This window comes from Microcaecilia unicolor, chromosome 3 (assembly GCF_901765095.1).
Source record: "Microcaecilia unicolor chromosome 3, aMicUni1.1, whole genome shotgun sequence".
NCBI classification, from domain to species: Eukaryota; Metazoa; Chordata; class Amphibia; order Gymnophiona; family Siphonopidae; genus Microcaecilia; species Microcaecilia unicolor.
In genome coordinates this window covers 111,451,414-111,475,817 of record NC_044033.1, presented here as the reverse complement: position 1 = coordinate 111,475,817, position 24,404 = coordinate 111,451,414, and the positions used below count along the sequence as shown (strand labels likewise).

The 24,404-nt window shown below is 46.8% G+C and overlaps 1 protein-coding gene across 2 annotated transcripts in view; it reads left to right on the top strand.

The window, feature by feature from the left end:
- Positions 1–24,404, top strand: part of NINL (ninein like) — a 247,655-nt gene that overhangs the window by 84,160 nt on the left and 139,091 nt on the right. For both annotated transcript variants that reach the window (XM_030196281.1, XM_030196282.1), the window contains exons 5-7: positions 2,568–2,634; positions 8,798–8,988; positions 22,410–22,550. In XM_030196281.1, coding sequence (XP_030052141.1) covers positions 2,568–2,634; positions 8,798–8,988; positions 22,410–22,550 — 399 coding nt within the window. The remainder of the gene's footprint in view (positions 1–2,567; positions 2,635–8,797; positions 8,989–22,409; positions 22,551–24,404) is intronic.

The window sequence follows — 24,404 nt, the reverse complement described above, 5'->3', positions numbered from 1 at the left end:
ATATCGCACTTAACTTGGCTATGTTTTTGTCAGTTCCATATACCCAGAAAATTAATGCCATAGCCCGGACATGGCCCGGCATTGAATTTCCAGTCATAACACCAGTGGCGGTCAGCAAAATGCTGAACGCCGCCAGCTGAATTTCAAGCCCCAGCTTTTTAACCCAGATATATGTTAAGATCTGCTTGCACTCTGCAGGACAGGAGTTACTGTTTCAGAGTTTGAACTAAAGATGCACTAAATGCAGCTGGTGCACAGGAACCATTCTGTATTATAGCTAAAGGTTAAAGGTGACAATCAGGAAGTGGAGAAACAGTGAGCTATAACAACAAGCCACTAGGTGGCATCAGTATAATTAAGTTACCTATCATTTGTGTCCACATACACTAGACACGATTAGGATATCTTTGAATGACCATGCAACTTCCCTCAATTTGCATTAATTATTCATTCTTCCTAATATTTTTCAATTCCCTATCAAATAAAAAATGGATGATAAGAATATCAGAACATAAAAATTATCACACTGGGTCAGATCAAAGGGCCATCTAGCCCAGTATCCTGTTTCCAACAGTACCTGGCAGAATCCCAAAGAATAGAAACCAGTAGTTGGAATTCATCATTTTGCATCTTGAGACCATAATATTTCATAAGCGTTTCTTGCATAGAAGTACATGAGATGAGAAGTATTTTTCAGGGTTATTTTTGAGCATACCATGACAGTAATGAACTTCACTCATAAGGGTATCTGTGAATGTGTGTGGGGAGGGTGGGGTGGGGGCATTGTGCCCTCTATGCTGAGTGGGAGTTCTGACAGTGGGGGGGGGGGGTTCAATACTGTATGTTCAGTGGCTAGAGACAGGTTCCCCAGAGTTTTGCAGAGCTTGCCTGTCCCTCACTATTGAAAATATGATAGTGAAACAGCACCACCCACTGGGAGGACTGTAGGTGGAGGACTCCTGCTCAGCTTAGAGGGAACTGGAGAGAGAAGTTATTTATCCCATTTATTTAGAATAGTTTTTTTTTTTTTTTTGCATCTTTCCCAGGTTTCGAATACAGATGACAGTAAGACTTTCTTGTGCTTCTAAGAATGGCCTCACTCTGTTTCATTTTCTCATTACTGCTGTAATCATTTTATATTAGCAACAGATTGCTCTTGTACTCGAGCTTATAAACAAGGAGCTTCTGATTTCCATCATCAGTGATCAAAGTCTTGCACACAGTTGGACTGTTATTCTAAGGAACTTATACGTTCATCAACAGCCAGTGAATTTATAACTTCCCTATCTGTGAATTTTTAATGGCTGTATGAATAGTTTTGAGCTGAAAATCCCTCAAAATGGTTTGATACAATCTGTGTAGAAAAGGAGTAGAGCACTGTTCCCTCTGAACAGGAGTCAGAAAACTGCATTGTTGCCAGTGGGGGGTAGTGCTTCCATCAGTAGGGACAGGCAGGTTCTCTGAAGTCTTGAAGAGTTTGCCTACGTCTCACTATTGAAAATATGACAGTCAAACAGCACCCCCTACTGGCAGGACTGTAGGTGGAGGACTCCCACTCAGAGGGAACAGTGGGGTGGAGGGAGGGCGGACAGCAGAATTAAATAGATAGCGATGATGGTCTGCTGAAATTTGGATAAGTTATACATGTATGAGGTAATATTTAGCCCGCAATGCTCTGCAAATTTTAAAACTCTGGATGCACTGAATATTTGTGCCTTAAAAATTCATAGTATCTGAGTATTTGGCAGCCATTGCCAATTATCTGGGTACCAGCAATATTCTGACCGGAACCTGGATAACTACTCAGATAAAGCTTAGTTACCCATTAGCAGACTCAATATTACCACTAACCAGGTAACTGCCAGCTCTAGCCAGACTCTGCTCTGCTGCTCAGACTTATGATGGGTGGGATGATAAGTTCCTAATAAACCTTGAAACCTTGAACTGCCCCGGCACTGTTTGGATAGAGCTGAGGCAGTCTGAAAATCTGGGTGTGACCCAGTCAACGAGACTTATCTAAGCAGGAGGGAGTGGCTGAACATATGCTGTCACTGTTCCCTCTAAGTTGAGTGGGAGTCCTCCATTTATAATCCTGCCAGTGGGTGGTGCTGTTTCACTATCACATTTTCAATAGTGAGGGACTGGCAAGATCTGCAGGATTCTAGGGAACCTGCCTGTCCCTAGAGATTGAAAACACAATTTTGAAGCACCACCCCCTACTGGTAGCAATGCAGTTGGAGGACACCCATTCAGCTTAGAGGGAACAGTGCATACTGTATTAACTTAAACCATGATGCCAGTCGCCACTGAAAATTGACCCGTTTCTTTAAACACATCTAGGGTAGTGGCAGGTAAATGAATCACTTGGTTTTCTTAGTTTAGAAGGATGTGCACAAGGGATTTAGATGGGTTGATGTGAATTCCTAAAGTCCACTAAGATTTTAGTTTTTCCTGTTGATCCTTTGATTTTGAGTGGTGACGTTTTCAGTCACAACCAGTTTATTCACAATTAAACTTCTGAACCTTCTAAATCCTATGGTTTTAAAGAAAATCTGTTGGTGTTGCAGAGTCTTAAGTCTGATGAAGAAGCCGAGAGTGCTAAAGAAACTTTGAATGAAATTTTTGAGGCACAAGGTAAAAAATATATATATATTTATATCATCAGTTTCTGTTTTTATGCTTTTTATTCCATTTTTGTGTTGAAATAGAGATACAAACTGAAATGTTAGGAAGGAATAAATACATTTAGGGCCCTGTTTACTAAGCCGTGCTATGGACGCACTAGCGTTTTTAGTGCACACTAATGCTAGAGACACCCATAGGAATATATGGGTGTCACTAGCGTTAGTGTGCACTAATTTTTAGAACGCACTAAAAATGCTCGCGCACGTTAGTAAACAGGGCCTTTAGAAAAAGGGAAGTTTGATGCATATGAGTTTAAAATTGTTTATTCTTAAATATTAAGGACCCGATATTCAGCCGGTGGTGATCAGCGTATGGGTTACCACATACAGTAAAGGAGCTGATGCAGAAAACTTCTTGTGGGTTTAGCTCAGTTTTAATGTGAGATAGCAATGCAGAAAAGGTTTCAGTGCCAAGTATTACCTTGTGTGGAAACACCATAATTGCATTTAAAAGCACGCAAATGCAGTGAATTTGCTATCCTATGGCATGCAAAAAAAAAAGCCCAACTCTTTAGCCACGTGATTACTGTGGAAAATATATGCCAGGGTCTGTGATAGCATAGAAGGGTTGGTTGAGAGGAGTGAGTATCTACTGGCACCCAATCTCTTCCCTCTACCTGACCCCCCTGCTCTGGGTGCCTACATTGCCCTCCCTGGTGGTCTAGTCGCCGCCCCTCCCCCCAACGACATGACCCCTAACACCTGTGGAAGTTTGCATCAGCCTCCCCTCCTGTTTATCCGAACAACATCCCTGGTAGTCTAGTGGTCCCCCCAACCTTAAAAAATTTCACTGGTGGTCTAGTGGCCTAGTGGCCCATGCCCTCCCCGGACCCAAATCCCCAATTAAAAAAATTAAATCCCTGTGATCTAGTGGCAACTTTCCACCCCTTCCCAAGCCCATTCCATCATATCTTTGAAGAGAGGCAGGAGCAATGCCCACTTGTTCCTGCCTCCGGCAGCCCTACCCTGCATGGTGCATCCTGGGGATGCACTGGGAAGAGTCTATTGCCATATAGGAGTTCCCTTATATAGCAGTAAGCCCTGCATGGTGCATCCCCTGGATGCATCCTGCAGGGTAGGGCGCCATCATTTTCCAAGACAAAAGACAAAAATGTACAATTGTGCAACAAAGCTAAAATGGTCTTTTCTTATTGACAACAAAACTTATTGAATCTAAGACATCTGTTGTCAATAAAAAAAGACCATTTTAGCTTCACGAGCTATTTGCAGAATTAGACTGTTGGGACGGTATGCAGATCTCATGGCTGGCCCAGGTGGCATCTCTAAAGATGACAATTATCTCGAAGCTTTTATATATGTTCTAGGCAATCCTAGTTCCCATTCCAAAGGTTTTCTTTCAGTCTCTAAAGAGGAAGGCTTTTGCCTATATCTGGAAATGCAAATCCCCTAGAGTGGGGGTGTCGCACTTTATATCAGATGAAGCTCCATGGGGGTTTCCAATTTTGAACTGTATTATTAGGCAGCCCTAATACAGATTATAGCCGTATGGCAGGGGAATATTGACAACGCCTGGACTAGAATGGATAAATATGCCTTTGCTAGACAACTCTCATTCAGGATTTCCACTAGACAAAAATGGCTGAGTCAGTTCAAGTCAAAGAAAGGGCTGTGTCAACTGTCAAAAAACATACAGCACCTTGCATGAAGGAAAAAGGCCTCAAAGAGCTCCTAGATACTTTAGGTCAAACGGAGCTAGAACAGATCTTTATGATCTTCCCTTCATCACTGGCCAAAAAACCTTCAGAATCATTACAACTTCCTATTGCTTGAATATTGTAAATGTTTTCCTAGAATTTGATATTTATTTATTTATTTGTTGCATTTGTACCCCACATTTTCCCACCTATTTGCAGGCTCAATGTGGCTTACATAGTACCATCAAAGGCGTTTGCCCAGTCGGTTGATAACAAATGCAAGGTTGAATAGTGATCGAATGAGGTATATGCTTTTAGTATTATTTTATATTGCACTCGGCATAAGTACCGACACTTATCTTTAAAGTTGGTACTGGTCTATGGATTGAGTTGATGGATCGAGTGCTCAGCCATGCTATCTTCACCTTCTAATCCCGAGCCAACGGTGGCCAGCGTTTCACGCTGCTGCTTCAGGGTCTCGGTGCTAGGGCTAGTGCTGCAGACAAATCAGAAAAACATAAAATTATAAAGGAAGTGTCTCTCTGCTTACTTTTACACCTTGCAAGCATAGATTAGCAAAACACAAGCATTCATAAAGATCTGTTCTAGCCCTTTCTTTGAATTGAACTGACTCAGTCATTTTTGTCTAGTGGAAATCCTGAATGAGAGTTGTCTAGTGATTTCGTATTTCCACACCCCACTGGTTTTGCGCTTTAGTAAATATGCCTTTGGACAGATTCCTCTATGGGCCATTCCATGGCTGCTGCCACCGTCATCATTAAAATCGTTAACAGCTGGGTGGCATGGTGTGCTGGTGGCTCCTCTGTCCCAGTAGATAAATATCCACTCACGATTTTTTGCACATAGACAATACTATTCACTCGCACCCAAACAATTCGCTTCCAACTTTGTGCCGGGATTCCTTGACTCCACTTATGCCCATTGGGCCAGACGATCCCTATGTACTCTGGGACAGATATGGATAGAGGGCGAGCTTGTTCCTTTCTTTGAATTTCAGGAGGAATATGGTCTACCCTCAGGGGATTTGTTTCATTATCTTCAATTATGAGACTTTATACTGCTCAGGGCTAGGGATGAGCTATCCTTAGCGGGCACATCATTAGAATTAGCTATATCCTCAGGCATGGGACAGGGAGGGATCTCTAGATAATATCAAGCTTTATTAAAAGACTAGTAAAAAAGCCCCGTTTCTGATGCAAATGAAACGGGGGGCTAGCAAGGTTTTCTTCTGTGTGCATGTGGGAGTGTGTGTGTCCCTGCCCTCTGCCCTCTCTCCCCTCCCCCCTCTGAGTCCTTCACTGCTTTGCTGTGTTTTCCTTCACTGACTGTTTGTGTTACAGAGAGGGCGGGGCAGACACTCATGGGGAAACCGGATATCTCTCCCCCTTCACACTTCCGGCTGGAGGCTTCATAGAACATTGGTGTTGCCTTTTATATAGAGAGATGATGGGCATGTCCGGACATATATTGTCAAATGGGAAAATGCATTGTCCAGATCTTATGAACACAAACAATGGGGAAGAAAATCTTTCAATATTTATTTAAAGTGTCTGTAGCCACCCCTCTGGTGGAAAATGGATATAAAATGTTCTACCAGTGGTATTATACTCCCACGCGCCTGTTTTGGATCTATAGGCCTGGATCACGTCTGTGTTGGCACAATTGTGGCAAGCCGGGATCCTTTATGCATATATGATAGACTTGCCCAGTGGTAAAAACATTCTGGACAGCATTACTCCATCAATTGAATACTTTTCTTCCCATCATATATCCTACTCAGGTTGTCTGCTGTCTATTACATTATAGGGCCCCTGGAATCCCACAAGAGATACATTCGCTTAGCAAGGATTGTCTTAGCTCAGCTTTGGAAGAAATTGGCGGTTCCCCTGCTGGAGAGTGTTTTTCAAAAAGTAGATTATTATTGCTTGATGTCACAACTTACTGCTCATAAATATGGTCTCATTGTATCCCACCATAAAGCTTGGGACATTTATACAAACTGGAGAGCAGCAGCTTAAGTTCTCTTGCTATTTCCCTTGTGGTCATTCATGTCAATCCTAGCTAGACCTCGACTTGGAATTGGCTATTGTAATGGGGGGGGGGGATTCCTATGGGGTTAAAATTGGAAAGCATATGCATACTGTATAAGATTGTGCAGATTGTTTATTGGATATTATACTGCTTTCATGTTGAATAAATAAACAAATTAAAAAAAACAACTTAAAAGTAATATATTACCAGTAATATATTACTGCCCAACACTGTCAGTATGTGATAATTTACAGCTTCTTCCTTAGAGCTGCCCAAAGACAAAAGGAGGCCTTTAAAAAAAAACAAAAAAAAAACCCATATTTTTATTGTTTGAAATCCAAAGAGACAAGAGTAGTGTAGCAAACAAGACACTTCCAAGAAGGCACATGGGAGATGAGGACTGAGCCAACACAAGTTTATTTCATGAAAAGGACTCGACACGGCACATGTTTCGGCAGAAGTGCCTGCTTCAGGAGTCTCATGAAATGGTGATAGATAACTTTGTGTTGAAAGAAGATCTGGAGTAAGCAGTCTTTTTTTTGTCCTAAAAAATTGATCTGGAAGTCCAAGCAGTCAAGGCGGTGTGAAATTCTGTCACGCATAAAGCACATATAAAAAAGTGAAAAGAAGATAATACTAAACAAAAGTCATTTCTCATTTCTACCAGTGCTCCATTAACATTCAATGTTTTGAACTTAGATAACTGCGGAGATCTCCACTTTGTGTACGGGTCCCATATCTTGTGAAAGTCTGTTACGTGTCCATTTTTTTTGTGCAGTGAGCTTTGACGTTAAATGAATAAAGTCTAATTTACATAGAATTACTTCCTGTGTTGGCGCAGAATTTTGTATCCATTATTGTGCTAGTGCTAATTTAGCAGCTACAAACAAATGGGTGGCAAATGTAATCATCAGTACTGAGGCTGCTGAAGAAAAGGAGGCCATTTTTAGGCATCTCTTGACATTTATCTTACATTAGAGAACTAGAACATTGTAGTCTGTTGGCAGTAAGTGCTCGCCCAGAAATGCCATGCAGCAAGTGCGAACTTACTGCACGGCCATTTCTTTTTCTACCTTTTTAGTCGCTGCAGTAAAAGGGACCCTGGCGTGCAGTAAAAATGGCCACCGCTGCTATCACAGGGCCTCTTTTTACCACAGGTTAGTAAAATGGCCCCCTAAAGAAGGGACACATGAGTTTCCAAAAGCTTGTGCACAATAAAACACTCATTAAAACTGATTTTGCCGTTATTACGTCGCTTTAAGATTTTTCATTTGTTTTGTTTTACTCCTGGGTAAAGTACAGTGTATGTTAGGTTTTCTTTATTATATGGTAATGTGTGTAGAATTTCCTATGATTATTTCTGAATACGTACATTTTTTTCTTCTCAAGTTGTACTTGGATTAAAAAGTTTGAAATATAAATGTTAAAAAGGCTTTTCTTGGTTTGATAAAGTGGTAGGGTAGCCGTGTTACTCCACTTTTAAAGGTAATAAATAGAAATAACAAATAGAAATAAAACAAAACAAAGAAACGAAAATAAGATACCTTTTTTTTTTTTTACCAGACCAGAGCACTGCATGAATGACTTTATGGTGGGAATACTAAAAGGAAAGTTCAGAACCATCCAGGAACGTAAAACCTTTGAAGTTAAAATGATAAAATATTTTGGTACACACCAGACAAGACTTAACAAAGATCTGGATTTCCTATCACATTATAAACCATAACATTATACTGTTTTGTCACTCTCTGAACACCCATCCATCTCTGCCTGTTTTTCCCTCTTTCCCCCATTCCTATCTTTCCCCATGAGACTGTCATTGGAATAATTTTATGTTTCACATATATATTCTGATATATACTATCATTTACTCATTTCCGAATTTCTGATTTGAAAAAGGTGTTACCTTCAAAACTAATCGGAAAATGTATTCTTAGGACAATTTATAAAGTATCATCTTATTTTATTTTCTTTGTTTTATTTCTATTTATTACCTGATTTGATAAAAATACCAGATCCCTCAACAGTTCTTAACAGGCTGTTACCCAGAATGCATTGTACTGAGGTCCTAGGTAGTGTAGTCTGTTATTTGGAATTATGATGTTGGTGTTCACCTTTAACAAAGTGCATCTCTTTATAACAGACTACACTGTTTATAACAGCCACATAACATGTACTCAAGGCTTACTTCACCCACACAGCATAACAGACATCTCTTTATAACAGACTCTAAAACTGTGAGATTTTATAATTTGCAATGTTAATCTTCCTATTTAGAAATGCTGTTGTGTTCTAATTGCTCTGGTGGTATTTTCGGGATAGACCTGATAAACTTATTTGCAAACTGTAGTATTTTTAGACGGTGGCAGTTGGATGCTTTTGATGGGAATTTCTTTACCCTTCTAGGCCAAAGAAGAACATGGAATGGTGAAATACTTGACAGTCCAAGGATGGCTTCTAGCCCTCAGTCTAAGGTGACTGAAAACCAAGTGCGGGACATCTGGGAAGAGTTAGGAGTAGGCAAGAATGGATACCTCAACAAGCAGGATCTTGCAACTGTCTGTAAGAACATTGGGCTCCAGGATCTCAACAATGAGGTGAAGTGAACTTAATCTACGTGGCACAATAAGAATCACAGCTAATTTGACTTATTGACAGCTTTCTCTCTGTCACCAAATATTCCAAGATGACAATACACTCAAAGGGGCTATAAATAGTGCATTTGCCATTACCCAATTAAGTGCCTTAAAATTATAGTTCAGTGTAGCTGGGTAAATGCAAATGTGGCAGTGCCGTAGCAAGGGCTAATGGCACCCGGGGCGGGTCGCCGCTGCGCGACCCCCCCCCCCCTCTGCGGCGCACCCCCCCCCCCCCGGACCGCATTCTTACCTGCGGGAGGGCCGATCCGCCCTGAGTGCATGTCACTCGGAGCTGCGTCGGCCCCGCTGGTTCCCTGCTCTCTCTCTGCCCCGGAAGTGCAGAGGGAGCAAGGAACCAGCGGGGCCGGCACCCCCCGAGCACGTGCACCCGGGGCGGACTGCCCCTCCCGCCCCCCCCTTCCTACGCCACTGAAATGTGGTGGTAACTGGGATTCAAGGCACAATCCCACAGGGAAGACAAGAGCAAAATGTAGGGCAACCCACAGGATTCAATATTAATGTCTGATGTACTATTAGGGTGATTTTATAAAGCAGTTTCCACCTGTTTTAAACATGGAGAAGGGCTTTTATTGTAAGGTGTGGCCATGCATATGTTTCACATGTGTAGGTGCCAACAGAATCATGTGCTCTTAAGCGCACACCACCTGCAGGAGCTCCTGGGACCATGACTGGGGCACAGTTATTTATTTTATTTATAGTCCACTCTATCTTAAAATTCTAACTCTTAATTCACCAAATCATTGAGCATTTCATTACAAATTCACTTTATTTAATATTCTAAACACATCATTTAAAAACTGTCTAGCTTAACTGCCTGTAAACAGCTCATAATACATACTCACAAATCAGAATTGCAATAGTTCATTGACCCTCACACCTCGTAATATTTCAATGTCTTTGTAAGACGCCGAGCAGGTTTAGTGTGCCTGGAGCAATAATACAATTGAACAGGAGGTATGAGTTCAACATAAAACGTGTTTATTTACAGAACAGTCTTGGTCCTGTTACCTCACAGGGCTGGGTCATAGCAACATGCAGTTCAACAAGCAAATATTATGTTCATGTACCCTCAGGCTTATTCTTCTCAGAGCCCGAGGCGTAAAGAGAGTCGCCACCTCAACGGTTCAGCAAGCAGCCGTAAGCCAGCCTCTAGTGGCGGCTCAAACACAGTCCGCGGCTGCGGGGTTGCCACGCCCAAAACACAGTCCCTCAGTTAGAGCCAGCCCTTGGAGTAGAAGTGATACTCCAAGGGTTGGTTCTAACTCCAGCCTGACCTCCAACACTCTAACCATCGGTTATGTAACACCAGCGGTTCCAGTACTCTTTCACAGTTCAGTTAAACAACATTAATGTTCCAGCACTCTGGCATAGTTTTATTAAACAGTAGCATAGTCCACTATCAGGGGAATTTTCGAACGAGAAGGGCGCCCATCTTCCGACACAAATTGGGAGATGGGCGTCATTCTCTCAGGGTCGCCCAAATCGGCATAATCAAAAGCTAATTTTGGGCATCCTCAACTGCTTTCTGTCACAGGGATGACCAAAGTTCACGGGGGCGTGTTGTCACCGTACCGAAGGCGGGACTGGGGCTTGATTAAGAGATGAGTGTCCTCAGCCGATAATGGAAAAAAGAAGGGTGTCCCTGACGCACATTTGGCCGACTTTACTTGGTCCATTTTTTTCACAACCAAGCCTCGAAAAGGTGCCTGAACTGACCAGATGACCACTGGAGGGAATCAGGGATGACCTCCCCTGACTCCCCCAGTGGTGACTAACCCCCTCCCACCCTGAAAAAAACAACTTTAAAAACTTTTTTTGCCAGCCTGAAATGTCATACTCAGGTCAGTCGCAGTGTGTGTCAGCAGAGGCATAGCGAAGGCGTGGACGTCCTTCTTTCATACATTTTGGACATCCTGAACTGCCCCCCCCCACACACACACAGGGACAGCCAGATTTCAAGGGCACGGAGTGGAGGAGTGGCCTAGTGGTTAGAGCACTGCTCTTGCAATCCAGAGGTGGCTAGTTCAAATCCCACTGCTGCTACTTGACATCCAAATAAATAAATAAAGGGGGTGTCAGAGGCATAGCAAAGGCATGGATGTCCTTCTCACAGAAACATCCACATTTTGGACATCCTCAACTGCCTCGCAGGGACAGAGGCATAGCAAAGGACGTCCTCAACTGCTGTCGCAGGGACGGAGGCATAGCAAAGGACGTCCTTCACCCATACTCTAAATAGAAGCCATCTTTGGCATGCGCAGAGCAGCCAAGCATAATGCTTGGCTGCTCTGCACTGGCTTCCCCTCCTTAGGAAGGAAATCGTGTGCAAATGAGCAAACAGTGAGCAGCTCATTTGCATGCGATTTCCTTCATGCATGCCCATTCCTTTCCGGATGGGTAAGGGAAGGGCTTTTTCCGTTCAGTTAGTGGGACCAGTGCACTACGAATGCTGGCTCCTCCCGAGACCAAATGACTTGGATTTGGTCATTTCTGAGATGAGTGTCCTCGCCGAAAATCAGAAACAACCAAGTCCTGGGGATGACCATCTCTAAGGTCGACCTAAATTTGCTGATTTGGGAGTCCCCGACCGTATTATCGAAACGAAAGATGGACGCCCATCTTGTTTCGATAATACAGGTTTCCCCGCCCCTTCGCAGAGCCGTCCTGTGAGGATGGCCCCAGGAAAACTTGGGCGTCTCTTTCGATTATACCCCTCCACATGTCCTCTTGGCTTTACCCCAGCCACATACCTTTACTTATACTCAGGGCTTCCCTCAGCCACATAACATGTACTCAAGGCTTACTTCACCCACACAGCATAACTTGTACTCATTCTTATGGTAATTCTCAGTCAGATCACCACAGCTCAGAATACAGCTCCTGCTCTTCCTCTTCTGGGTCTCTATATTAGGACCTTCCTCCTCACGAGGTCTTTCTTGCCAAGGTCTCTGTATTGGGGCCTTGCTCCTCTGAGTCCTGGTTCTCTCACTTCCTAGGGCCTATCCTTTCTGCTCTGACCTAGAGCTTTTAAACTCCATACACTGTGAAGCCACTGCCTCCTGGGCAGACAGCCTCAATTCCCCATAATGCACTGGGTCCTGACTTCTGCCATAGTAGTTCTGCAGTTCAGCCAGGGACAGAGCAGGTCCAACACCACCTGCTGTAGGATGGCTGAACAGCAACTCCCCATAGGGAATATCTCTAGGGACCCCTACAATAAGTCCCTCACTATCTCACAGTCCTCTTTGTTGCCTTTAAGTCCCAATCAATTATTAGTACCAGGGGCGTAGCTACGGGTGGGCCTGGCTGGGCCCAGGCCCACCCAATTTCAGCCCAGGCCCGCCCAGCGCCAGCCCCAGCACCCATTGCCGGCCACTGCTGCTTTTCCTGTTGAGCAGCAGGGCCGGCGCTACAAAAAGAAGAAGCGCTAACGGCGCTAAGGACCGTAGGACGAGAAATGTTAAAAAAAAAAAAAAAAAGCGCGGCACCGGCAGGCACTGTCTCGGCAGCCTTGAGGTATTGGCTGCTGAGGCATTGGCTGCTGGCTCGCAGGCTCCTCCCACGGGAGGAGCCTGCGAGCCAGCAGCCAATGCCTCAAGGCTGCCGAGACAGTGCCTGCCGGTGCCGCGCTTTTTTTTTTTTTTAACATTTCTCGTCCTACGGTCCTTAGCGCCGTTAGCGCTTCTTCTTTTTGTAGCGCCAGCCCTGCTGCTCAAAAGGAAAAGCAGCAGTGGCCGGCAATGGGAGCTGGCGCTGGCATGCAGGGCGGGCCTCGTCGAAGAAAAGAGGGAAAACATGGAAGGATGGGGAGAAAAAGAGGGAAAACAGATGGAAGGATGGGGAGAAAGAGGGAAAACATGGAAGGATGGGGAGAAAAGAGGGAAAACAGATGGAAGGATGGCAGAGAAAGGGTATGATACATACCTGTAGCAGTTGTTCTCCGAGGACAGCAGGCTGATTGTTCTCACGACTGGGTTGACGTCCGCGGCAGCCCCCACCAACCGGAAGAAGCTTCGCGGGACGGTCGGCACGCAGGGCACGCCCACCGCGCATGCGCGGCCGTCTTCCCGCCCGTGCGCGACCGCTCCCGCCAGTTGAATGACTAGCAAAAGATGAAACACACAACTCCAAAGGGGAGGAGGGAGGGTAGGTGAGAACAATCAGCCTGCTGTCCTCGGAGAACAACTGCTACAGGTATGTATCATACCCTTTCTCCGAGGACAAGCAGGCTGCTTGTTCTCACGACTGGGGTATCCCTAGCTCTCAGGCTCACTCAAAACAAGAACCCAGGTCAATTGAACCTCGCAACGGCGAGGGAACAACAGAAATTGACCTACGAAGAACAACTAACTGAGAGTGCAGCCTGACCAGAATAAATTCGGGTCCTGGAGGGTGGAGTTGGATTTACACCCCAAACAGATTCTGCAGCACCGACTGCCCGAACCGACTGTCGCGTCGGGTATCCTGCTGGAGGCAGTAATGAGATGTGAATGTGTGGACAGATGACCACGTCGCAGCCTTGCAGATCTCTTCAATAGTGGCTGACTTCAAGTGGGCCACCGACGCTGCCATGGCTCTGACACTATGAGCCGTGACATGACCCTCAAGAGTCAGCCCAGCCTGGGCGTAAGTGAAGGAAATGCAGTCTGCTAGCCAATTGGAGATGGTGCGTTTCCCGACAGCGACCCCTAGCCTGTTAGGGTCGAAAGAAATAAACAATTGGGCGGACTGTCTGTTGGGCTGTGTCCGCTCCAAGTAGAAGGCCAATGCTCTCTTGCAGTCCAATGTGTGCAACTGACGTTCAGCAGGGCGGGTATGCGGCCTGGGGAAGAATGTTGGCAAGACAATTGACTGGTTAAGATGGAACTCCGACACCACCTTCGGCAGGAACTTTGGGTGGGTGCGGAGCACTACTCTGTTGTGATGAAATTTGGTATATGGAGCATGAGCTACCAGGGCTTGAAGCTCACTGACCCTACGAGCTGAAGTAACTGCCACCAAGAAAATGACCTTCCAGGTCAAGTACTTCAGATGGCAGGTATTCAGTGGCTCAAAAGGAGGTTTCATCAGCTGGGTGAGGACGACGTTGAGATCCCATGACACAGTAGGAGGCTTGATAGGGGGCTTTGACAAAAGCAAACCTCTCATGAATCGAACGACTAAAGGCTCTCCAGAGATGGCTTTACCTTCCACACGATAATGGTAAGCACTAATCGCACTAAGGTGATTCCTTACTGAGTTGGTCTTGAGGCCAGACTCTGATAAGTGCAGAAGGTATTCAAGCAGGTTCTGTGCAGGGCAAGAACGAGGTTCTAGGGCCTTGCTCTCACACCAAACGACAAACCTCCTCCACTTGAAAAAGTAACTCTTTTTAGTGGAATCCTTCCTAGAGGCAAGCAAGACCCGGGAGACACCCTCAGACAGACCCAACGCAGCGAAGTCTACGCCCTCAACATCCAGGCCGTGAGAGCCAGGGATTGAAGGTTGGGGTGCAGCAACGCTCCGTCGTTCTGCGAAATGAGAGTCGGAAAACACTCCAATCTCCACGGTTCTTCGGAGGACAACTCCAGAAGAAGAGGGAACCAGATCTGACGGGGCCAAAAGGGCGCTATCAGAATCATGGTGCCGCGGTCTTGCTTGAGCTTCAGTAAGGTCTTCCCCACCAAAGGTATGGGAGGATAAGCATACAGGAGGCCGGTCCCCCAATGAAGGAGAAAGGCATCTGACGCTAGCCTGCCGTGTGTCTGAAGCCTGGAACAGAACAGAGGCAGCTTGTGGTTGGTCTGAGAGGCGAAAAGATCCACCGAGGGGGTGCCCCACTCTCGGAAGATCTTGCGTACCACTCTGGAATGGAGCGACCACTCGTGCGGTTGCATGACTCTGCTCAGTCTGTCGGCCAGACTGTTGTTTACGCCTGCCAGGTACGTGGCTTGGAGAAGCATGCCGAAGCGACACGCCCAACGCCACATACCGACGGCTTCCTGACACAGGGGGCGAGATCCGGTGCCCCCCTGCTTGTTGACGTAATACATTGCAACCTGATTGTCTGTCCGAATTTGGATAATTTGGCAGGACAGCCGATCTCTGAAAGCCTTCAGTGCGTTCCAGATCGCTCGGAGCTCCAGGAGGTTGATCTGCAGATCCTTTTCCTGGAGGGACCACAGACCCTGGGTGTGAAGCCCATCGACATGGGCTCCCCACCCCAGGCGGGATGCATCCGTCGTCAGCACTTTCGTGGGCTGCGGAATTTGGAATGGACGTCCCAGGGTCAAATTGGTCCGTATGGTCCACCAGAGCAGTGAAGTGCGGCAACTGGTGGAGAGGCGGATGACATCCTCTAGATTCCCGGTGGCTTGGAACCACTGGGAAGCTAGGGTCCATTGAGCAGATCTCATGTGAAGACGAGCCATGGGAGTCACATGAACTGTGGAGGCCATATGACCCAGAAGTCTCAACATCTGCCGAGCTGTGATCTGCTGAGACGCTCTGGTCTGCGAAGCCAGGGCCAAGAGATTGGTGGCCCTCGCTTCGGGAAGGTAGGCCTGAACCGTCTGGGAATTCAGCAGCGCTCCTATGAATTCCAGAGACTGAGTTGGCTGGAGATGGGACTTTGGGTAATTTATCACAAACCCCAGCAGCTCCAGAAGTTGAATAGTGCACTGCATGGACCGGAGGGCTCCTGCTTTCGAGGTGTTCTTGACCAGCCAATCGTCGAGATATGGGAACACGTGCACTCCCAGCTTGCGTAGGTAGGCCGCTACCACCACGAGGCACTTTGTAAACACTCGTGGGGCAGAGGCGAGCCCAAAGGGCAGCACACAATACTGAAAGTGCCGTGCGCCCAGGCGGAATCTGAGATACTGTCTGTGAGCTGGCAGTATCGGGATGTGAGTGTATGCGTCCTTTAAATCCAGGGAACATAGCCAATCGTTTTTCTGAATCATTGGCAGAAGGGTGCCCAAGGAAAGCATCCTGAACTTTTCTTTGACCAGGAATTTGTTCAGGCCTCTCAGGTCTAGGATGGGACGCATCCCCCCTGTTTTCTTTTCCACAAGGAAGTACCTGGAATAGAATCCCTGCCCTTCCTGCCCGGGTGGTACGGGCTCGACCGCATTGGCGCTGAGAAGGGCGGAGAGTTCCTCTGCAAGTACCTGCTTGTGATGGGAGCTGAAAGACTGAGCTCCCGGAGGACAATTTGGAGGCAGGGAGGTCAAATTCAGGGCGTATCCGCACCGCACTATTTGGAGAACCCACTGGTCGGAGGTTATGAGAGGCCACCTTTGGTGAAAGAATTTTAACCTCCCTCCGACCGGCAGGTCGTCCGGTACGGACACTTGTAGGGCGGCTATGTTCCCGTGGATCCAGTCAAAAGCCCGTCCCCGGCTTTTGCTGTGGAGGCGCAGGGGGCTGCTTAGGCGCACGCTGTTGACGGGAACGAGCGCGCTGGGGCTGTCCCTGTGCCTGACGAGGCCTTCGGGCCGGCTGGTTGTACCTACGCTTCGCAAAAGAATAGGGTGCAGCCTGCCGGGCCCGGGAAAAACGTCCACCTGTGGAGGTGGATGCTGAAGGCGCCCGGTGGGAGAGCTTGTTGAGAGCGGTTTCCCGCTGATGCAGTTGGTCCACCATCTGCTCGACCTTCTCGCCAAAAATGTTATCCCCCCGGCAAGGGACGTCGGCCAATCTCTGCTGGGTGCGGTTGTCCAGGTCAGAGGCACGCAGCCATGAGAGCCTGCGCATCACTATACCTTGGGCCGCAGCACGAGATGCCACGTCACAGGTGTCATAGATACCCCTGGACAGGAACTTTCTGCACGCCTTCAGCTGCCTGACCACCTCCTGATAAGGCCTGGACTGCTCCGGCGGGAGCTTCTCGACCAGGTCCGCCAGTTGTTGCACATAGGTCCGCATGTGGATGCTCATATAGAGCAGGTATGATTGGATGCGGGTCACGAGCATGGAGGATTGGTAGGCCTTCCTCCCAAACGAGTCCAGAGTGCGAGACTCCCGCCCCGGGGGCGCCGAGGCGGTATCCCTCGAACTCCGTGCCCTCTTGAGAGCAGAATCCACGACCGCTGAGTCATGGGGCAATTGTGGCCGCATTAGCTCTGGGTCAGAGTGGATCCTGTACTGGGACTCTGCTTTCTTGGGAATGGTGGGGTTAGTTAATGGTCGCACCCAGTTCCGAAGCAGCGTCTCCTTAAGGACATTGTGCAGCGGCACCGTGGAGGACTCTCTAGGTGGTGATGGATAGTCGAGGACCTCGAGCATCTCGGCCCTCGGCTCTTCCACAGAGACCACGGGGAAGGGAATGCTAATAGACATATCCCGCACAAAGGAGGCAAAGGAGAGACTCTCGGGAGGTGAGAGTTTCCTCTCCGGTGAAGGCGTGGGGTCCGAGGGAAGGCCCGTAGACTCCTCTGAGGAGAAATATCTAGGGTCCTCCTCTTCCCCCCACGAGTCCTCATCCTCGGTGTCGGACATAAGCTCATGTAGCTGAGTCCTGAACCGGGCCCGGCTCGACGTCGAGGCAGCAGGGTCTCGGTGTCGTCGAGCGGTGGACTCCCGCGCCGGCGGGGACGGAGCTCCCTCCATCGACGTCGACGGGGACTCCACCTGCGTGGCGGTCGAGACCGGCACCGCAAGCGGCGGCGGTGTCGACAGCCCCGGCGCCGGGCTAGAGCTCGCCGGCGCCACAGTCATCGGCGCCGGGGGCGCAAGCACCCCCGACGCCGGCACAGCCTGGCGCATCAGCCCTTCCAGGATCCCCGGAAGGATGGCTCTGAGGCACTCGTCCAGGCCCGCTGCCGGGAAAGGCGGTGGGGCCGGTAAGGGTGTCGGTGCCAGAAGCTGCTGGGGGCCAGGAGACGGCACCGAGGTGCCGGAACCCCGACGCGTCGGTACCTCCACCACCGACGGAGATCTCTCCTCTCTGCGATGACGCTTCGGCGTCGACTCCCCTTCAGGGTGCACCGAGGGCTCCCGGTGACGGCGCTTCTTATCTTTTTTCCGGTGCACGTCACCGGCGCCGGAGGGCATGGAGGAGGAGGAGGTCGATCCCCCTCGGTCTCGAGGTACCGGGTCCGACAGGGTTCGGTCCCGTGGCTCACGAGCTGAGGGAGTGACCGGGGCCGACAGCCCACGCGGCCTCTCAACCCCACTCTCACCGGCGGACCGGCGGGCCGACGGGACCTGTTCTCCTGGGGTCGCTGCCATCGGTGCCGATGTCTCGGGCATCGATACCGGTACCGAAGATCCGGCCTTCGATACCGATGCCGTCGAGGTCGACGTCGAGGGGCCGGCGCAAGTTCCAAAAAGACGGTCCCGCAGAACTTGCCTCGCAACCTGAGTCCGTTTCCGGAGACCGAGACACAGCGCGCACGACTTGAGATTGTGCTCCGGCCCGAGGCACTGGAGGCACCAAGCGTGGGTGTCGGTCTGCGAGATCGGCCGGCCGCAGCGACCACACTTTTTAAATCCACTCGGGACCTTCGAGGACATCGACGGAAAAATCGCGTCGGCAATGGTGGCTAAAATCACACCACGAAAAAACTAGCCGACCGAGCGGCCACTAGGCCGCAACGAGGCGTCCCCGCTGGAAGCGAGGGAAAAGGGGAGCGCGTGCTCCACACGCGCGAAAATCTCTTTTTTTTTTTTTTTTTTTTTTTAACAATACGAAGAAAGAAAGAAAGAAAGAAAGAGGATCCGAACGGGTCAAAGCAACGATCCGCGTAAACGCGGTCGAAAAATCCGGCGGCTGAACGGAGAGAGAGGCAATTGCACAACTCTCTCCAGTCGCGGAAAAAAAGTAACTGGCGGGAGCGGTCGCGCACGGGCGGGAAGACGGCCGCGCATGCGCGGTGGGCGTGCCCTGCGTGCCGACCGTCCCGCGAAGCTTCTTCCGGTTGGTGGGGGCTGCCGCGGACGTCAACCCAGTCGTGAGAACAAGCAGCCTGCTTGTCCTCGGAGAATGAGGGAAAACATGGAAGGATGGGGAGAAAGAGGGAAAACATGGAAGGATGGGGAGAAAAGAGGGAAAACAGATGGAAGGATTGCAGAGAATGAGGAAAAACATGGAAGGATGGGGAGAAAGAGGGAAAACATGGAAGGATGGGGAGAAAAGATAGAAAACAGATGGAAGGATGGGGAGAGAAAGAGGGAAAACGGATGGATGGGGAGAGGGACTCTGGATGGAAGGATGGGGAGAGAAATGGGAGAGACTGGAAGGATGCAGAGAGAAAGGTGAGAGACTGGAAGGATGTGGAGAGAGAAGGGACACTGAACAGAAAAGGGTAGAGTGATACAGAGACACTGGTTAGAAAGAGGGAGAGAGACATTAGATGGAAGGATCAGGAGAGAGGATAGATGGATGGAAGGATGGGGAGAGAAAGAGGGAAGACGCTGGATGGAAGGGTAGGGAGAAAGAGGTGACACTGGACGGAAGGATGCAGAAAGAAAGAGGGGAGACTACTGGAAGGATGGGGAGAGAGAGGGGAGACTGGAAGGATGGGGAGAGAAAGAAGAGAGCTGCTGGATGGAAAAGGAGAGTAGTGAAAGACTGGAGAATAAGAGGAAGGGGCATGGGGAGAATAAGGGTGAGAAAAAGATGAAAAGCCATAAGTAGATGAAGGAAATTAAAGAATGGATAGTAAGAATGAATTAAATCAGGACAGAGAGAGAGAGGCAGAAAAATATTGAAGAAAGCAAAGAAAAGGAGAGAAAATGAGAAATGGCCAGGAAACCGTGGCAGAAGAGTTAAGCGAAAACGAAGGAAAGCAGAATCTAGAGACTGGGAGCGACACAATGAGAAAAAGTAAATGGCCATACAAGAAAGGTAAAGAAAATAATTTTATTTTTAATTTAAGATAAAGTAATATGGTACCTGTGTTAATGAAGTTTCAGAGACCAATACTTCCTTCCTTAGGTCAGGCGAGGATACCGTAACAGCATTATACTGACCTGAGGCAGGAGGTTTTGGCCTCTGAAAGCTCATTGAAAAGGGTGTTAGGCTATTAAATAAATTTTCAGAAATCTGATGCACTTTACCCTGTGTGACAAATGCATCTGATTAGCGTGACTAAATTTTGCTGGGGGAGGGGGGTAGAGAGAAAATTTTGTGCCCACCCACTTTGGGTTCAGGCCCACCCAAAATCAGCAGTCTGGCTACGCCACTGATTAGTACTGTCGCTTATTTCTCCCGCTCACTTCTCAATAAGCGGAATTGTGATATAAGTTCAAAGGGTTTCAAAACAGCACTGATCTTCTTAACTATTGATTTGAAGTCAATAGTTTCCTCAGAGGTGGGCCACAATAGAGAGAAGAGGCCAGTGCCGGTGGCAGGGCAGCCTATGGGAATTGCTGCCGCTGCTGTCTTTTGAAAAACAAAGGTAGGTTCGGGGAAGGGGATTGAAGAAGGAAGGGGGGAGATAACGGCTGCTGCTGTCCAGATAAATAGCTTAGCCAGGCATATCCACTGATATTCAGCAGCACTATCTGGATTCTGCAAGGGTGGTACGGGGCAGAGCAAAGGCTGAGCCAGTAGCTATCCTGTTGGCAGTGATATTCAGTCTTCTAATCGTACACCTCAAAATGGCCTACTGTGGGGTGCGCTCAGACATCCCGCTGTACTTTTTTTCATGTGCGTGCTTTACCCATGTGCTAAAAAATGTATTTTTTAGCAGTAGGAGCGTGTTTGAGGCGGAGACTGGTCATGGCTATGCTAATCCGTTAGTGCATGGGCATTGTCGCGTGCTGATTAGTGTAGGATTAGCGTGTGAGCCCTTACTGCCCACAAAGTAAGTGTCAGTAAGTGCTCATGTACTAATAGCCACATGCTAATGGGGAAATTAGTGCATGGCCATTGTTGCAGAAATGTAAAAATCAGCCATTTACCAGAAGTGCTAAAAATGTCCTTAGCACATGGGAAAGACCCATGTTGGAGCTAGTGCAGACCACTTTTTAGCATTGTATAGTAAAAGGGTCCCAAAATTAGGACAACTAAAAGACTGTCCTAACTCTTTCTGGATAGTGGGCTCGATATCGCTGCTGTCCCAATAGCTGCATCGGTCACTGCTCTTCCTAGATATACAGGTTAGCATTATTTGGATACTGGTGCTGAGTGTCAATATTTCTTTTAGCCATAGCAGCTGATATTAAAAAAAAAATCCCTCTGAGCATCACAGCTGGTTATTGATCAGAATATTTGAATATTAATTGTACATTTCTGTACCACAAGAGGTCAGATTATTTTTCTATCTGCTTTTAGTTATGTTGCCCTGACCCTTTAGACTTAAATTTTGAAGTATGCGATCTATCATTTTCAAAAGGTGTTAAGACCTGGCTATATACTCAGGCATTTTAGTAATGTTTTATATTTCTATTTTGCAAATGTATTGATATTGTAAGAACTTTGTTTGATGTTGTTCTTGTTGATGTATTTATTGGGTGATTTTAATGTATTATGTTTATGTTTTTAGTATAGTTTATTTTTATGTATGTTTTTTATGAGCACTATTTTGTAAATCACTGTGAACAAACAATTTGTTGGCATTGGCAATATATACATTTTTAAATAAAGATATAGAACATTTATTTACATCTTTATGACCCTTGTTGATTTTATTATAAACTGCGAGGGACTGATTTGAAAACAAAAGGGTCACATCAAGTTTTAATAAATGCATAAAATTGCAAGGTCAGTGTTCAGCAGTGTCGTACCTAGTTAAAGTTTACCAGATAACAGATCCAGTTAACGTTCAATGGATATTCACAGACATAACCAAATAAATTAGCTAGATATTTTATCCAGTTAACTTTAGGGGCTCTTTTACCAGTGTGTTAAGTTTTAGCACGTACCATGCATTAGGCGCAAAGGCTGTGTGGTAACCAGGGCCGGTCTTAGCAACTGCGGGGCCCTGTGCACTATCCTGAGATGTGAGTGGAACTAAATTATGCTGAGTCAATTAGTGCTAGTGTTATTGGTGTTAATTGGCAACAATTTGAATTTGTGTGTGCATCTTACTAAGTGCTATTCTACAAAGATCCACATGCAAATCTTATAGCGTGCAACTCAAAATGGGTGTGGCCATGGGAGGGGCATGGGTTGGTCAGGGACATTCACTAAAGATGTGCACAGCATTACTGAACACTGGGGATTTGCGCCTATCTTCCGTGCCGGGATTTATACCAGGTTTCATTTGGTGTAGATCCCCGTGCCCAAAGTTTGGTGCGGAAATGGTGTGCAACTCACAGTGACGTTTATAGACTAGGGTGCCACATGGATTTTCAGTGCCATTTACTGAATCTAGTCCTTGATGTGATCCACGTGCAGGATATTGATGAGAACCAATGTCTTTCCTTAGGAACTTGAAGAATTATTTAAAACTCTTGATCAAGATGGAGATGGCAACGTAAGTTTTAAAGAGTTCCAACGTGGGTTGTTCAGCCATGGCCCTCTGCCTTTGCCCTTCTCTTCTACTCCTCTCAAACAGAAAAGGCAGTGGGTGAGTGTCCAAACATTTTCCATGCTTTTTGTTTTTTTGAAAGACATAATGCAAAATTCCTTCATGTTTCTTATCTAAAATAGCTGGAAATGTTAGACATTTTCTATAAGGATTAAAAGAAGATTGTCAGCTTCTAATTTTAATTTAGGCTTTTGGAAAGCTATCTTTACTTTGATTTTACAGCTTGCCTTTTTTTTTTTCAACTCTATTTATTTGTGAACAAAACACATTACAATATCATGTCAATATGGTATTGCAAATAACCCAAGAGAAAAATGGAAAACAGTACATATTAGGAATGCATTCCATTCATTTTTCATTTACACCCCAACCCTGTCCCTCCCTTATCCCCGACCATGTCTATGAGTGATCTCAAAGTCAGTTCTTTAAACCTTTTCCATAAGTTACAATAAAGTTTAACTTTCTCCCGGGTACGTTGTGTGAACCTCATACATTCCCAGTCAGCCATCTGAGACATGACCTCATTCCAGTGGTGTAATATAGAGAGTTCTTTGCCCCTCCAATGCTGCAAGATGACTTTTTTTTTTTGCCAAGATTAGGACTAATAGAGTGAACTTTCTTTGATAATCTAATATCCCTTGGCCTTCCAAGTCCCCATCTAATCCCAAAAGAAGGATATTGTAGGACCACTCATAGATCACCCCAATACATTCTCCAAACTGTTGAGTACACTATTCCAAAAGCCCTGAAACTTTGAACACTCTGCAGAATGATGCACTAAAGTGCCCCAGAAGACTTCACATTTATCACAGGTGTCTATCTCTCATAGGCCCATGGATTTCCCCCGGCACCTAGTAACACAAGTGGATGTAGGAGTTCTAACTGATTCAAAAAACCGACACAAAACTGAGTGACAGCTCTATCTCTCTCTCTGACACTTCCTTCCCCAACAAGGAGCTCCAATATATAACTAACTGAAAGAAAAAGGAGGAAGGTCTCAGCTCTCATCCCAATTTATACCAGACCGCTAGCTTATTATTAGAGTTGGGTATTTGCATGAAAATTGTATCTAGGGTGGTGAAGGAGGGAATGCAAGGTCTGGTCACCTCAAGGAATGGCAGTAATGCCTAAGTTGAAGATAAGTGAAAAAACTCGCATTAGGTAGGTTCCTCATCTTCTTGTAATCTTGAAAAGAGGGGACACCCCCAGAACCTAAGTTTGTCATCTAACCTATACATCTGCAACCCCCCCCCCCCCCCCCCGGATCCACTTTCAAAAAAGGTGAGCTAGTCTGTACTGCAGGAAAACCTCGGTTGTCCACGAATTCTAAAAAGAGAGGACCTGAGGCGCCCCGATCTGGGCTCTCCACCACTCCCAGGCTGTTCGCAAAGGGTGCATTAAGGGTAGTAAACAGGCATCGCTTCTCCTGGAGTGAAGAGCACTAAACACAGAGGCTGGCAAGGTGTTGTCCTGTCAGTTATAACTAGGTGCATATTTAAATGAACCTGTGTGTATTTCATGAAGCCAACACATCACCACTTCTACATTGTAAAGCCGAAGATCAGGCAGACTGATTCCCCTCCTTGACTTGTCTCTGATAATTTTATTATAGCCAACACAGGCCTGACAAGCTCTCCAAATAAAAGTTATAACCCCCCAATATTTCATTTCGTCTTTGTGTGCGATCCAAAGGGGCATCATCTGTAGGGGATACAGCATCTTTGGCAACAGGATCGTTTTAACCAAAGCCACCCACTTAAGAAAGGACATGGGTAGCTCCTTCCACATGTGACAGAGGTTCAAATAGAATCCAATTTATCCTTCACATTCTTCTGATATACAATCACGGAATCTAAATGCAAAAATACTCCTAAGTACTGTAGCATGCTCCTG